The 15,755-nt window shown below is 50.9% G+C and overlaps 1 protein-coding gene across 1 annotated transcript in view; it reads left to right on the top strand.

The window, feature by feature from the left end:
* The window catches only part of LOC132075460 (RNA-binding protein 44-like), a 32,348-nt gene that overhangs the window by 11,855 nt on the left and 4,738 nt on the right, over nucleotides 1-15,755 (top strand). The window contains exon 15 of the mRNA XM_059475904.1: nucleotides 10,070-10,208. Coding sequence (XP_059331887.1) covers nucleotides 10,070-10,208 — 139 coding nt within the window. The remainder of the gene's footprint in view (nucleotides 1-10,069; nucleotides 10,209-15,755) is intronic.

The raw sequence follows: 15,755 nt of genomic DNA on the forward strand, positions 1-15,755 counted from the left end.
GCACCAATGCAGGTGTTCTAAAATGAGAATTTGGGGTTTTTTTTTAAAGGAAGGGTCTGAAAGAAAAACCTTTCCCTTAAATCTTGAGCTTTTTTAACTTCACCGCTGGTGCAGTCTTTATAAATCAGTAATGGTCAGGGAATCAGCCATCCTAAAAACCTCAGTGTCATTCAGCAGCCCAGGGATCCAGCTGTACCCCGAGGTAACCACTCCTATTAAGGCAAAATGAGGCATTTTCTGGGTTTTGGCTGCAGCCTCCTGCAGAGGCTGCTCAGGGAGGAGGGGATGGGGCAGGCTCTTGCTGTTACTGGGGCAGTGATGGCTGGCGCCACACTCAGCTCTGTGCTGTGGTTTGGTGCTCAAGGGCAATGCTTGGATTTCTTTTGGGTGTAGAGAACTATCACTGTGGGAGGTAAGAGGCAGTTGCCGGTAAGGTCAGTAAAACATTAATATCTTCTTGATTGCCTGCATTTTCTCTGTCTTTTCTGTTTGTGTAGCCTTTCTTAAAAACAAAACTTCTGGGTACTGTGTATGACCTCTCCTGGAAAACAGGAATTAAAGTGCTTTGTGTCCTCTCTCAGCCCAAGCACACTCGGTAATGCCTCCCACTGATTGCAGTTTGAGTGGCTCCTCTACAAAAGCTGAAGCTCCCTTGAAACTCGTATTTAAGGCTGCTGCCTCTCTGAGAAAACCCTCAATATTTACAGAGTGCCCTGGTGGAAATCCCTGACAATGAAGTAAAACATTCCTCCTCCTTTGAGAGCATCTCTGGCATGGAGAGGACTCCGAACTTCCTATGCATCAAAAAAGTGTGTGGATGGGGACAACAACATTCCTCCACCCTGTAATTCCTTGCAGCGCTCCCGTAGGTGCCGGTTGTTTTTCCTGCAGGATTTGGTGGCTGTGTGATGTGCTCAGGAAACCTCCTGGCTTTGAGAACCAGAGTTGCATTGATTAACCTGAAGCGATGCTGAGTTTAAGATCCGTGAAGCAGCGGCGTCACAACCTCCCGTTCGTGCTGACCCGGGAGGCTGCGGGTAATGCAAATACAAATGCCATGGCCTGGCTGAAATGAAATGAGACCCCGTAATGGTTAAAGATGGGCTTGGCATCTCTCACCTTTTCACAGGGCTGGAAATCCACCTTGGCGTTGTGGCAGAGTTGAGGGAGGTCTTGGCTGGGAATCCGGAGTTACTGCTCTGCTCTGGCAACTTTGCTCTGCCTCCCTGACTGGATGCAGAGTCTGGCTCTGTCATTTTGGGGGGATTTGGGGCAGGTTTGGGTCCCAAAACCGTGGTTGTGGTCAGAGCCCCTCCCAGCACAGACCCTGCTCCAAGCAAGGACCAAAACCCCACTGGGCTGGAGTGAGAGCAGCATTAAAAGCCCATTAGAGGGGAAATGCAGCGTGTCAGCTCGCTCAGGTAGCTGAATGCCATTTTTTCCTCTAAAATACAGTGGCTGGAGTTTGCCAGGTCAGTTCCTGCTGTGGGTGGGTGATTACCAGGGAATCTTCATCCCTGTGTGCCATTAAGCTGCCCACAGAGCTGCCTGCTTTTAATCATCAAATCCACTAATGAAGCTGCTTCATGGTTTCAGTCCCTTGTCTCTGTGCTTTTAAAACAGGAGCTTTTGGGGATGTGAAAACAGAGAAGCACCCCAGTGGGGAGGCAGGCAGCAGCCTGGGTGGAAATCCCCCAATTTCAGCAAAGGGTGACCCTGTATCCCTTAGGAAACGTTTGCAGGGAAAGCAGCAGTGCTGTGTATGGGGGGGAGTTGCAGAGAGGTGCAAAATCTCTTCAGCTGGAAGGGGGGAAAACCACATTGAGAAGTCTCTGTTGGAAAGGAAAACAAATGATTCTGGTGATTCCTGGGCTGCTCACGTGGCTCAGCAGCAGATTTCAGCCTGGAAACTCTGTGCTGAAAGTGTTCAGTGAAGCTGCTGTTGTGTGCAGCCTGTGATGGGTGCACCAAGGTGACAGTGAGGTTATTTTGGTTTTCTCCCCAACAGATTTTTATATTTACTCAATATGTGCTTCTTCATGCGAAATCTGTTAGATTGCCCTGGCAGGGATTTTTTTATCTTGAAGATAATTCAGTAAAATGTTTGCTTGTCCCACATAGCAGAAAATCTGTGTTTAACACACATTGAAACCTGAACCAGCAGGATCACAGTGTGTTGTCTCCAAACCAATGCCAGGCACTTTTAACCTTGGTGTTGCTTTCCCCTGTTCTTATTTTAGCCTCAATCAACTGAAATAGCTGGAGGAAAAAATAATCCCGGGGGTGGAAGGAGAGTACATTTGCCTTTAGCACATTCCTGAGATCTGGACTGTGGTGGCTGCTCCTTTCTCCCCGGCTTTGAGACCAGGGATCTGTGGCGTCCAGTGCTTTGTTGATGTTTTAAAAATAACTCTAAACCTTGCTCTAACATTGGATTGAGGTGTTGGGATGGTGATGTTGGACACCACAGTCCTGCCTGGGAATGCAGGGGGGGTGTGGCTGGTTCCCTTCAGCCCCTGGATTTGGGGTGCACAGAATCCACTGGGGATCCCTCCTTTCTTCCACCTTGCTCTTGATGGTGGCCACAGCCAGAGATGGTTTGAGCTCAGGGTGGGTGAAGTCAGGGCTGTGCAGACATTGCCAGTGCCTGTCTAAAGCCTGTGCTTTGCCTCCATTAATTCAATCAAGAAGAACTATTTTCCAAAAGACCCCGCTGTTCATCAAGGATATAATTATCTTTATAACTAACAGCTCATGGCACATTTTTCCCTCCCCTGATGTGCAGCCAGCCAGCAGTTGGGTTTCAGCATGCCTGGCTTTTGATTTCCTTTCTCCTTCCTCCCTTCTCGGCTGCTTTTGATTTTATTTTACCTAGTGAGTGAATTTGGGTGGGTAAATAAAGTATTTGTCATTCTGTCCTCTGCAGAATCAAGTCTAGGGACATATAAGAGAAATCCCATTCCTGGAAATGTGCTTGGCAGCCTCTGATGGATTACAAGGCTAAGAAAGGTGGGAAACTGAGGCAAGGAGAGAAAGACCCTCATCCAATTCCTTGGAGCAGCCTATTTCAGAGTATTTAGTAGTTAATATTATTTAACAGCAATGCTCTATGACATAATGTCACCCAGCTAAGCAGGACTGCCCTGCACTGGGCTACACAGTACAAACCTTGATTTTGAATTTTCATTTCAATCCCACATTCTGCATCTTACAGGAGCTGTTACATGGAACCTTGCATGGATTGGAATAAAAATTATTTATTATTATCTTTCCTTTGGGGATGGATTGGATGTTTTAGGTGCTTCATGAAATACTGGACTTGAAAGAGGAGTGTCACAGTGCACCTCTGAGCCCCCAAAGGCCCCCAGACAGGCTTTGCTTTCAGGCAGCTGGCTCCTACCTCAGCTCCCAGCTAATAATTTCCTGGCAGTTATTTTTAGGCAGTTTATTTTGTGCCCTCTTAGAATGCTTGGAGTAGCTATAGAATGGCAACAAAACCTAAAGCATCCCCAACCCAGCAAAAAGTAAATGCCTACAGATCATCCAAGTAGCAGCTTGCCAGGTAAATCACTTCCTTCCTTTGCAGGCACAACAGGATTTGTGCCAAATTTAAAACCTGGGAGATCCTTGTGGGTTTCATGATGATGTTCAGCTGTATGCAAAACACCTCATTAGTGCTGGCTGGGAAAAAAACCCAGCAGCTTTCTCTTTATTTTGCTTAGTGTAATAAAATGAAGGGAATAACAATTCCAGGAGCAGGGAGTTAATAAATCACATTAAAGGCCTTTAGGTTGTGGGTGCCCTTCCCCTTAATACAAAAGTGGTTTGTGGGGAGGGCCCCAGAGGGCTCTTCAGGCCCAGCACATCTTGTGCTGCATTCCCTCAGCGTGGAAACCTTTGGCCCCTTTGGAAGCTTTCCACACAGCAGGTCCCTGACAGGGCCTGTCCCCAGCACCCTGAGCAGGGACTGGATCCAGTGTCCCCTGCCTCCCAAGCCACCATGGGCTGTATCCCAGCCCTGCCTCTTCCCATTTCAGGCTTTTCCCCTCTCAGCTTGAGTGGCCTCTCCCCCATCCTGCTTTCCTGGAGTCCTTGTGTGGCAGTGAAGCTGTTGGACAGGCAGAACTGGGGATGAGCTCTCCATCTGCAGAGCTCCCAGGGGAGCTCCATCCAGCAGGGCTCTGTCCCTGTGTCCGTGCCCTGTTCAAGCTCTATGCTCTCCTTCTGCTGCTCCATCTGCAGCCCCTGGAGCAGAGGGCAGGCAGGGAGGGGGGTCCTCCTTTAGGGGTTTCCCAAGTGAGCCTGGGCAGCTTGTCCAAGAAATCCTGGGATCATCCTTGCCAGTGCTTGGAGATGGACAAATCCCCCCCACTCCCAGCATCTGCTCTGCCTCCGGAATCCTCACTGTGTTGGAAAACCCCCACTCCCTTTCAGCACATAAACCCCCCCAAATCCCATTAATTCCCTTTTAATTCACATCCTGGGTGGCTGCCCTGGGAGAGGGAGTCCTGCAGGTTGAGGGACAGTGGCAGGAGCTGCCTGGTTTGGGGACCTCAGGGTGCTCCTGAAGCTCCATGAGCAGATTGGGTACAGGATGATCCTGCAGGTCTCTGCCTCCCCTATGGTCACCTGCAGGGCTCAGATCCCTTTATCCATCTCCATTCCCAGGCTGCTCATGGAACTTCAGGAGCATCCTGAACCAGCTGGGCAGGAGGAGAGGCTTGAAACTCCATTCCCTGTGCAAATCCCAGAGGGAATAACCCTGCCTGGGCTGGCAGCACGGGCAGCTGCTCCTGAGGAGGGCACAGTGCTGGGCCAGCCCCTGCTGTCCCCAGCCCCTGCAGTTTTCTGTCCCATAAAAATCATTCCAGCTGAACACCAGCTTTGTTTTTCCCTGCTGAACCGAGGGCTGTCTGCAGGCTCTGGTGCCTCTGCTGAGCTGGAGGAGCCCCAGTGGAAGGATTTTTTTAAACAGAGGGTACCAGACCCTTCCCAGGTTTCTGCAGCTGCTGGAAGGGCCAGTTTTCCCATTTTTGTGGCTGCAGACTGGGATGTTTATCACACTCATCCTCTGCCTCCTGCCCTGTCCTCTCCCCACCCTCCTGTGAGTGTTTTACTCTGCAGCCAGCTTCAGACCACGAGGCTTGTTCTGAATAAAGCAGCAAAACCACCACCTTGAGGAGGAGAGGGAAACAGCCTGTCTCCACCTGGGCTTGCTGAGAGCATTGATTATTTGAGAATTTGGGAGAAGCCCAGGGGTGTTTGTTCTCAGAGCCCAGAGCTTTGCTGGTGCCACCCGTGCCAGCCCTGCTGTTAGTGTCACTTGGCACTTACCTGCCATCTTTGGGCTTCACCTGTTGGATCATTATCTGCTTATTTCCTGCTCTTTGCTATGAAGCCCTGAACATTTTCCCCACAAAAATCCAGACAGTCCAGCTGGATGTTGTGGTGAATTCCCTGCAGGTGTTGTCAAACAGTTTCATCGTTCACCCAGCACCACCAGGGGTACTTGCCTGGGAAAGGGGAACATCCCATGCTACTGTGGCAGTCTGGAATCCCCAAATATGTTCTCAAGCTCCACAGTCCTCCCCTCTGGGGTTGGTTACACATCCCAGCAAGAGAAGCCCAAGAATTCCTGGGATTTCTGAAACGCTGAGGGGGCAAAGGCCAGAGAGCAAGGGATTGTGCAGAGGGGTGCTGATGTGAGGTGCAGGATGGTTCTGGCACAGAAAGCTCAGGATTTTTGCAGGTGAACCATCACTGTGACAGATGTGTGGGCTCACAGAGGGCTGGTGTCCCCAAAGCTGTTTCTGGGGGGGTGGCCCCAAGCTCTTGGTCCAGGCTCCAGCTCTGAGAAGTGCAGTAGGAGAGTCCAGTTGTCTTCCCTCTTCCTGAAATTTTTGTAACACTTCAGGACCAACACTGTTTTTCTGCTGAAATAAATGTGTGACAGGCTTTTTAGAGCTAACCCTCAGTAAGCTGAGTCCTGGTGGATGCTTGCTGGGACTCTCCAGGACATCAATCCCAAGGCAATCATGAGGATCTGGGATGCCTGCAGAAGCCATCCCCCCAATCACCTCCTCACCACTGCTCTCCAGGTGTTTCCTGTGAGGAGCAAACCAAGGGTCCTTAATGCTGCATCTTTTACCAGGCAATCAGGGATTCTCTCAGCAGGGAAGGTTGTTCATCAACAACTCTCCTGAAAGGAGAAGAGGGAATGGCTTTCCCTGCCAGAGGGCAGGGTTAGGTGGGATACTGGGGAGGAATTCTTCCCTGTGAGGGTGGGCAGGCCCTGGCACAGGGTGCCCAGAGCAGCTGTGGCTGCCCCTGGATCCCTGGAAGTGGCCAAGGACAGGGCTTGGAGCAGCCTGGGACAGTGGAAAGTGTCCCTGCCCATGGCAGGGGTGGCACTGGATAAACTGAAGGTCCTTTCCAACCCAAATCCAGGGCTCTGTGATTCCCCATGTCCCTGAGACACCTAAAGACCCAGCTGGGCTGCAGTGGGATGCTCCCAGAGGAGCACTGCATTCCTGCAGCCATTGTTCCTGAGGGAATGCAGTGATGGGGCCCATGAGAGGGGAGGCAGCTCAGCCTTGCTCCAGCGGAGTTGTGGAGCTCAGTTCTCCAGCAGCTCCTTGCAGCCTGCCCAGATGGATGCTGCTGAGTGCAGAGCTGTGCCTGCTCTGGAGCTGAGTTATTTACAGCTCACTGCAGCTGACTTACAGCATCTCCATCAGCAGAAGGAAACCTTCTGGAAGGAGAGCCAGGAGATAGAAAAATCCCTCCCTGCTTTTTTCCTCCCCTGTTGTTACAAACCCTGAGCCTGAAGTCTGCAGTGGGGTTGGGGGAAAATCTGTGGGGTGAGGTGGACACCATGTGGAAACATGGCAGGAGCTTCTCACTTTGACCTTAATTTGTGCAGTTCCAGCTAAAGTCAGCTCTCCTGGTCAGCTGGAAACAAAAGAGCTTTTCTGCCTGGCCGTGCCCAGCTCCATCCTCACAGCACTGACACAACAGGCCCTGCTGAAACAAAAGAGCCCTTCACCATGGCCAGAATGCAGTGTCCTTGCAGAAGGTCACTGGCTGGTGGCTCTGCTTCCCCCAGCCCCTGGGGCCAAGGGATTTGCAGAGCCCACATGTAGGTGTGGGAGAAGCATCTCCAGGAGCAGGTCCTGGTGGGGCGGGCAGGGGGGCACTGAGGAGCTGCCAGGGGGCACAGCAAGGTGCTCACCTGCTCTGAAGGAGCTCCAGAGCTGCATCTTCTGAGCTGCTGGGATTGGCAAGTGCTTAAAGCTCCCCAGGGTTTGGTTTTCACTTGGTTTGGGTTGTTTTTTAATGGTAGGGCCGATTTTCATGCTGGCTATGTGTGGCTTGCTGCTTCTTGCAGCCAGGTTGTGGTTCCTTCTTCCCCATCATTTATTAAGTGTTTCTCCTCTCTCCACTCAAGGTTAATGCTGAATTTCCTCAAGTGGCTTCGTTTTCCCGAATTTCTCTCTGTGCTTTGCATGTCTCACTCACTCCTTCCTGCTCTCTTTCCTCCTGTGCTCCTCCATCCCCTTGGCTGCTCATCTTTCTGCTTTTTAATCCCTTCTCCTGCCCTGCTCTCCCTTGTCCTTTTGCTGTGCTCTGCTCTGCACCTGCCACATTCCCCAGCAGCATTTCCTCTGCAAGCTGCTTGTCCAGACAAGTGATGGCTGTGATATTTACGTGTCCTTCACAGCCCAGTGCACGGATGTCACCGAGGGGTGACCCCGGGGTGCTCCTGAGCCTCCCTGGGACGCTGGTGCTCACTCAGCCTTCACTTGGCTCATCCAGATGGGAAGGATGGGAAGGGGAGAAAAACGTCCTGGCCATCAATCATCCCTCAGCCTGCCTGGATTGAGATTTGCAGTCTGTAAAGCATTTTACATTTGCCTCATGTAAAATTATTTCCGCCTTCATCTTCTTGTTCATCTTCTTCTGCTTCTTCTTCTGCTGCTGCTTCTTTTTAATTTCTTTTTCTGCTTCTTCTTCTTCTTCTTCTGCTGCTTCTTTTTAATCTTTTTCTGCTTCTTCTGCTTCTTCTTCTTCTTCTGCTGCTGCTGCTGCTTCTTTTTAATCTTTTTCCGCTTCTTCTGATTCTTCTTCTGCTTCTTCTTCTGCTTTTTCTGCTGCTGCTTCTTCTTCGGCTTCTTATTCTTTGTATTCTTCTTCTTCTTTTTCATCTTTTTCTGCTTCTTCTTCTTTGTCTTCTTCTTTTTCATCTTTTTCTGCTTCTTCTTCTGCTTCTTTGTCTTCTTCTGTTTCTTCTTCTTCCACTGCTTCTTCCGCTGCTTCTTCTTCTGCTTCTGCTTTTTCTGCTTCTGCTTCTTCTTCTCTTGGTGCTTTGCTTCAGCATGTCAACCCTCCCATCTGGGAGCCTTAGCTGAGGCTGTGCTCCTGGCTGGTATCAGCTAGGCAGAGCTTGAGATTTTGATAAGCTGAGTTTTATCATTGCAGCACTGGGGGTTTAATGCTCTTGAACTTCTCTTGGCTGAGTAGCTGCCATGGTTTTATCTCAAGTCAGGCCAAAGTGGCTGCTGCTGTCAGAGGCAGCGTGGGAGCCCTGCACCCATCCAGGAACATCAGCCAAGGCTCTGGGGGCCCTTCCACCCAAATTCCCACCAGCTCCTGACTTCCCACCCATTGCCATAGGATGCTCTGAGGATTTTGGAGGCTGCAGAGGATGGTGTCCCATGATGATGTCCCTTGGCCACTAAATAAGCAGCTCAGCCCTGTTGTGTTAAAAAAATCAGATAAAAATAAAGCACGGAGTTATTCACACGTAGCAAAAAATAGATGTGGTATGTGGTGCCTGCCTGCAGTGCACTCCAGAGCTGCAGAGGCACTAGCTGGCACTTTGGCACCAAGGGAGAGCTATTATTTATAGCCAGCCTCACTAAACCATTCCCCCAAAGGGTTTTTTCCCCCTTCCCTTTGTAGCATCACTGTCCTTTCCCTTTCCCCTCACCAGCAGCACTGCACTGATTGTGCCTGAGGCTGTAAGCAGCACCTTTTTTGTCCCTGCTTTAAAGCAGTTGCAGGGGCACATTCCCAGGAGGGAATTCAATCAGCGCTGTGCAGCCAGGGGTGAGTTTGATGGATTTCCCTGTGTGTGTCCCTGTGCTCCATCAGAGGTGGATGTTTGTTCCCAAGTGTGGCACCATGCACATCATTTTTCAGGGCTCAGCAGCAGGGTTCTCTTATTGCCCAGCTCCCCCACACCCTTACTTGTGCTTTAAGCCCAAAATCTGGACACTGGAAGTCCAAAGACATTTTGGGTGGTCAGCAGAGAATAAATCCACATCCTTACTGATTTATGAGTTTCCCAGCGTGTCTTGAATAACTGATTTATCAGCACCAGGCACTTGGGAGGGTGCAGGGCCCCAGGGCTGTGAGGAGGGGATCAAACCGGGGGGAAGGGGGAGGAGGAGGAGGAAGAGGAGGAGGAAGAGGTGATGTGGTGGTGGTGGTGGTTTTGGAGATCTGGGGTTACTCTGGTGGCAGCAGGGCTTTGGCAGGTGTCTCTCTGTGAGGACAGGGGCTGTGCTGGGGCTGGTGATGCCCTTTGAAGGCTGACCTGGAACAGAGGCTGGGCAGAGTTAAAGAATAAAGCAGGGATTTATTGAAAGGATTTCCTCAGTGGATCCACCTTGGGCAGCACAAGAGCCCAGCCCACGTGAATCCAAAGTGGTCACAAAATGGACAACTGGTCATGGGGTCTTTCACTTTTATACGTTCTGCTCCATTTGCATATTGGAGTTAATCGTCCACTTTTACCTTTAGCCTATGAAGTCCCATCCTTCTTGTTTTTGTCTCTTTATTCTGCCATTGTTTGTGCTCTTGGGGCTGAGATTTGGATCAGTTGTCCTTGGTCCCCAGCTAGAGAAGGAAATGTTTTGTCTCCCTGCTCTGTGCAGAGAGCTCACCATGCCCTAATACAAAGCTCAGACCTACACACTAGAGCAGCACAGAGTCTAAAAAACATAAAATCTCAAACCTGAGCAGCCCTGTGGGCCAGCAGAGCTGACAGCCCTGGTGTCTCTTGCAGCCCAGCACTTCATCGCGGCCACGGCGTGCCAGGAGGCCGACTACGGCGCCATGATCCGCCACTACTGCCTCAAGGAGTTCCAGCACAGCATGGAGGGCATCGGCCAGCGCCTCTGGTGTGACTGGGACGAGACCGTGGGGTAAGTGAGCCCCCCTGCTCCTCCATCTCCTCCCTCTGCCATTCTGGGGTTTGTCTCGTGGGGGAGCACCCTGGTGTCACTGCTTGGCTGCTGATGCTGCCCTTCCTCTGTCCCTGCTGCGTCCCCAGGGGGTTTCTCCAGCCTGATCACACCTGGAGGGTTTGGAGGGGAGAGCAGGGATTTTGTGTGCCCAGGCTTTGGTGGGGTTTTTGGCACTGTCTCCTGTGTGTGCTGGGTGAGGTGGGTTGGGAATGCCGGAACAGCCGGGCCTGGGGGCGCTGATCATTGGGGTCACCTCTGTCCTGCTTGAGCTCTTCTTTTGTAATGTGGGTGATGGGACAGAGGGTTGTGCTGCTGTCCACGGGGGTCTCAGCAAGCTGGAAACCTCCTGAAGTTCAGCAAAGTCCTGCACCTGAGGAGGAGCAGCCCCAGGCACCAGGATGGGCTGGAGCTGCCCAGAGAGGAACCAATCTCTGGGTTTGGAAAGCCAGGTGTCTGCTAAGGAAGGCAGGAGCCTCTCTTGGAATGGAAAATGCAAACCTCCTCCCTCTGAATATTATAATTCTGAAATGAAGGGGAGCTCTCAGGTAAAGATATGGGAATAGGAATAATAGTTCTTTACTAGGAAAAATAAAAATAAAATACAAATGCAGTGATACAGAACACCACTGCCAGAGTCAGATCAGGAGCTGCCCCCCTGTGGGTCACAGGGTGGTGGCACAGTCCCATTCCATGGTGGCTCAGCCCTCCTGCAGTGCCAGCTGTGGTTCTGCTGGAGCAGGGATTCTGCACAAGGGGGGAGTTTTCCTCTGAAGCTCCAGGGGTGCTGAGAATGGGCCTGGGCTCCCCCTGGGAATGCAGGGGAGGAGAAAGCTGCTCCTCTGGGAATGCAGTGGAGCAGAAAGCTGCTCCTCTGGGAATGCAGTGGGCAAAGGCTGCTGTGCTGTTCCAAACCTCAGATTGTATCCAGGTAGGAATGCTTGGCTCCTCCCCTGGGCAGAGCATCTCCCCATGGGATGATGGAATTTTCTCAGCCATGCAGGGACACTCACTGGCCATGGACAGCAGAGATCTCCTGGAGGGAGGATGGGTGTGGAAGAGATAAACTGCCCAATGACAGATGGGAATGGAATACACAGCCCCAGGCTGCATTTCCAACCTAAGACAACCAGAAAGGGACCTGGGGGTTCTGGTGGGCACCAGGTTGAACCTGAGCCAGGAAAGTGTCCTGGTGGGAAAGCATGGGCAGAAACTGAGGCATGGGAGGTCCCCTCTGGACACCAGGAAATGTGTTTTCACTGTGAGGGTGGCCAAACTCTGGCACAGATCTCCCAGGGGGGAGGTGGAATCTCCATCCTTGGAGATATCAAAAACCAGCTGAACATGGTCATGAGCAAGTACAGGGCCTGCTGTAGGTGGCTCTGTGTGAGCAGGGGAGTTTGGACAAGGTGAAGTGGATCTCCAGAGGTCATCCCCAGCCTCAGCCATTCTGGGATTAAAGGGATTTTCAAGGAAGTTTTGGAAGTCAAGGTGGTGGTCATGCTTTATCACACAGCAGTGGAGCTCCAGTAGGAGAAGACCATGGCCCTGCAGTGTGCTGGAGATTGATGGGTTAATGAAGAGGCAGATTGGGATCCCCACCATGAGGGCTCACAGCTTGTTTGACATATTTTCCAGGAGGTTTTTCATTTTTGCTCAGCACTCTGCTTCTCCAGACAGTTCAAAACCCCATAACCCACTGAGATGTCCTCAGAGCCTGGCTGTGAGAAATCCCAAACTGTCTCACCAGAGCTGCTGACTCAGCCCCTGCTCCCACAAGTTGTGTGTTGATTTTCCCAAGCAACTACAGGGAGAGGCTGCAGTGGGATGGCAGTGGCAGCAGCCTGCTCAGCCTCCTGTTTGTAATCAGTGTCAGGGAGCCAGCTGGGATTTATGACTTGGGAGCACAGGAGATGCAGCTCTGCTTCCCTGGTGGAATGCTTGGGAGCATCTCTGTGGGATCAGGAGGGTAGAGAGGGACACCCCACACATGCACTGTGGGGATTTGTTGGGTTTTTTGGGGAATTTCCTTTGGGTTTGGTTTTATCTTTATTGCAAACAGTGCTTTTCTTGGATAAGCTCTTTTAAATTTATAGTCAGCAGAGCTGAATTTTTTGGTACCACCATGGTGTAGATCTGCTGAGATGGTTCTGATACAAGCTCAAAGAGTGGTCAGGGCTGGCTGTGTGTTGGTGTGAGGGCTTGAGAGAACAAACCCCCTCCTTCCCCCTTCTGCTGACTTTCCATCTTGTGCCTTTCCATGGCCTTTCCCTGGGAAAATGAAATGGCAGAACAAAAACGAGCTCGTGTGACAGCAGCAGGGATGGGGGTCAGCTGGAGACAGGGAGCAGGTGGTGCTGTGTGCCATGAGTGCTTTGCACAAAAACTGAGAGTTTTGGTGAGATTTCTGTGGTTTCCTGTTCGTGGCCCTTTCTTCAGGGATACACATTTGTGTATCCATCAAAGGTTGGACTTCAAGATCTTGGAGGTCTTTTCCAACCTTGATGATTCTGTTCTGTGACTCTAAACATACTGTTGGGTTTTCCTGCCCCTTGATCCATGGCAGAATGGAGGGGAAGAAGCTGGAAGACTGTGGGAGGTTTCTGGTCTTGAGAAGCCTCATCAGAAATGCCCAGGGCTGCTGATGTTGTTCTAGCCCTGACCATCTTGTTCTTTATCTCTCATGTTTGTCTCCTAAAGAGCTTCAGCTGAACTCCTTACCCTTGAGGCACTTGGAGGAAACGTTGATAAGCTTGCAGGGTTTAATTTGATTGCCTGAGTCCATTGGCTCCGTGCAAACGCATGGCTCAGGGTTATTTGAGAGATGACATTCCTCTGATCCTCCTGTGCCCTCAGGACAGGGGAAAATTGGGCAGAAACAGTTCAGTGACTGCAGTAAATCAGCTGCAAGGATGTGGGGTGTGCGTGGGCTCAGCACCTTGCTCCCTGGATGTGTGTGGGAATCTCCATCCCCTTTTTGGGGAAAGGGAAGATGTCCCAGCAGGAGTGGGACACAGCTGCCTGGTCACCCCTCTGGCTCTAGGGGAAAGATTTTGTCTTCCACCAGGTGTGAGACAAAGAAATGGGAATGAAGCACCTGCCTAGAGCCTGTTCTCTGCAGATCTTCTCCCAAACCAGGGCATCTCAGTGCTTGAAACCTGCCTGAAACGAGGAGTGTTGGGCGGTCCTGCCTCTGTACCACCAGCAGCATCATGTTGGGATGATTCCCTGGATGCAGCATTTAGCAGGGAAATGCCCTAAGCTCCATCATTCCTGCTCAGTTGAGGATGGGAACATCTTGACACACACACACAGAGACTCTAAAACTGAAAGACAGGATGAATTTTAAAGTGGGTGTGCTTTTATTTGGCATGGGGATATCTCCACAAAGTCATGCCTGCCCCTGTTCACTCAGGGTTTCTTTTATGCCGTAGAATGTTACATATGTATCAAGGTTCACAATAAATAATTTCCTGGCTCCCCTCCCTCTCTGCTTTGCATGCTAATCAGCTTATCAGTTGTCTCTGGGGTCCTAGGGCATGAGGTAAAGTTGTCTTCCTCAGGGCTGACATTCTGACCCTGCTGCCTTGCACATGCTTACTGATCTTTTGGCCGCTGCCCAAGGCTGGAGATTCATCCAAATTCATCTGGTTTGAGAGGCCCAAGGAGCCTCATTATCTCAGCATCCTTGCATTCTGTATCCTGTTCTTGATAAACATCCTTCCCCTTATCAGGCATGCTTCATTCTTGCTGTTTTGCATGTATTCCTTTCCCTTCTCATGAGACCAAGGATGCAGCAAATATTAAGCAATGTCCATCATTTGTGTGCCTATTCCTAATCAATACCTGCTAATTTCTGTGATTAATATTAATATAGATATCCTCTAGTTTCTGACCCCGTGTTTCAATCTGATAAATGAATTGTCTCAGCACAGTCTGTAATTGTGGGTCACTGGTCCTGTTTATAGGCAGCAGATGCTGCTCTGTGGATGGGTTTAGTAGTTGGTTGTAGGCTGAACAACTGAGTTAACAGGAGAAGAAATTGATAAAACAAAGAAAGTAGAGAAGTTTTCTCCCTATAAGATAAAAAGTTTAACACATAAACTGCTTTGTCTAATCTTCCCTGGGAGGTTTCTCCTTACACTGCTCCCACCTCACCCTCAGAGGCATCAGCTGAGCTCCTGCACCACTGCTCCTGCTCTGATGCAGCCAGAGGCTCTCCCTGGAGCAGAGTGCTGGGTGAGCTTGGGTTGGGCCATGGGGACAAGCACCAACCCTCTGGGAAGGTTTGTCCAACCCCCTGAGCTCTGCTGGCTTTCACAGCATTGCTTATTTAGGGAAAATGGGTGGATTTTGATATTTCAACTTCTTCCCATGGGCTGAGGGAAGTTGTGTGAGCTGTTGCCACTTTGGCTGCCCTGGACTCAAAAGCCAGACTGGAGCTGCATCTCGGGATGTTCGGTGGCTGAGCTCTGGCCAGGGGCTCAGCTGTGCCCAGTGCATTATCCCAAAATCAGCCTGGCTATTTTGACTGCAGCTCCAGCTCCCTGGGAGTGGTGGCTGGGCCAGGGGAATTAGCTGTGGTCTCCCTGGGGGCAGCTATTTCAGGGATGTGGAGCCTGGGGCTGCCCTGCCCACCCCGAGTGCGTCAGCGGGCGCTGATGACTTGGGGATATTTGTCCTGCAGGGCCCTGGCCAGGGAATGGATTTGCAGGAGGGTTTGTGCACAGGGGGATGCTCAGGGTGCTGAGTGCTGCCACAGCTGTGGGTGTCACTCCAGCCCAGCCAGGCATCTTCATCCCAAATATATCCAGGCTGTGGCATTCCTGAAAATCTCCATGGAATGCTTTCCCCGGAGCTGCAGGGGGAAAGGAGCTCACCAGGGGGATCATGGTGCTGCTCTGACAGCTGCAGCCAGGGATGGCGCTGCTCTCCCAGCTGGCAGCACACTCACACTCTGTCTTCAGGTTATTTGTCCATTATTTCCACAAAACAGATTGATCCATTCTCTTATTATCTCATTATCTGCTTATTTATCTTCAGCTTGCCAGGTCCCTTCTGGATACCCCTTTAGCCTGGTTCCAGGCTCACCCTGCAGCCTTGCAGAGGAGGAAATCAATGTTTTATTTTAATTTGCAAAACAAAAGTGAAGCCTTGTGGTGTTTTCTTTTTTCCCTTCTGAAGCAAGGAATTGAGGGAGTATAGGAAATACCAGGATACTCATTGAAAAAACCAAAGCTGTCAGTCCTGTGAGCCCCAGTCCAGTGCAGCACCATCCACATCCAAGTGCTGTCAAGGAATGAATGCCAGAGCCAATTCCAGCCTTGGCTGCAGTGATAAAAAATCCCAGAAGAATTCCTTAGGATTTATAGCAGTATAAGCATTCAGATGCCATCAAACCCTAAATCATTCTTTGACTGCTTCCCAGCATTCCCATCCCCATCCTGTCTGCAGCCCTTCATCCCCTCACAGTCCAGCCACAGCATCCTTCAAAGCCAAACCATTGCC

This window comes from Ammospiza nelsoni, chromosome 7, assembly GCF_027579445.1.
Source record: "Ammospiza nelsoni isolate bAmmNel1 chromosome 7, bAmmNel1.pri, whole genome shotgun sequence".
NCBI lineage: Eukaryota > Metazoa > Chordata > Aves > Passeriformes > Passerellidae > Ammospiza > Ammospiza nelsoni.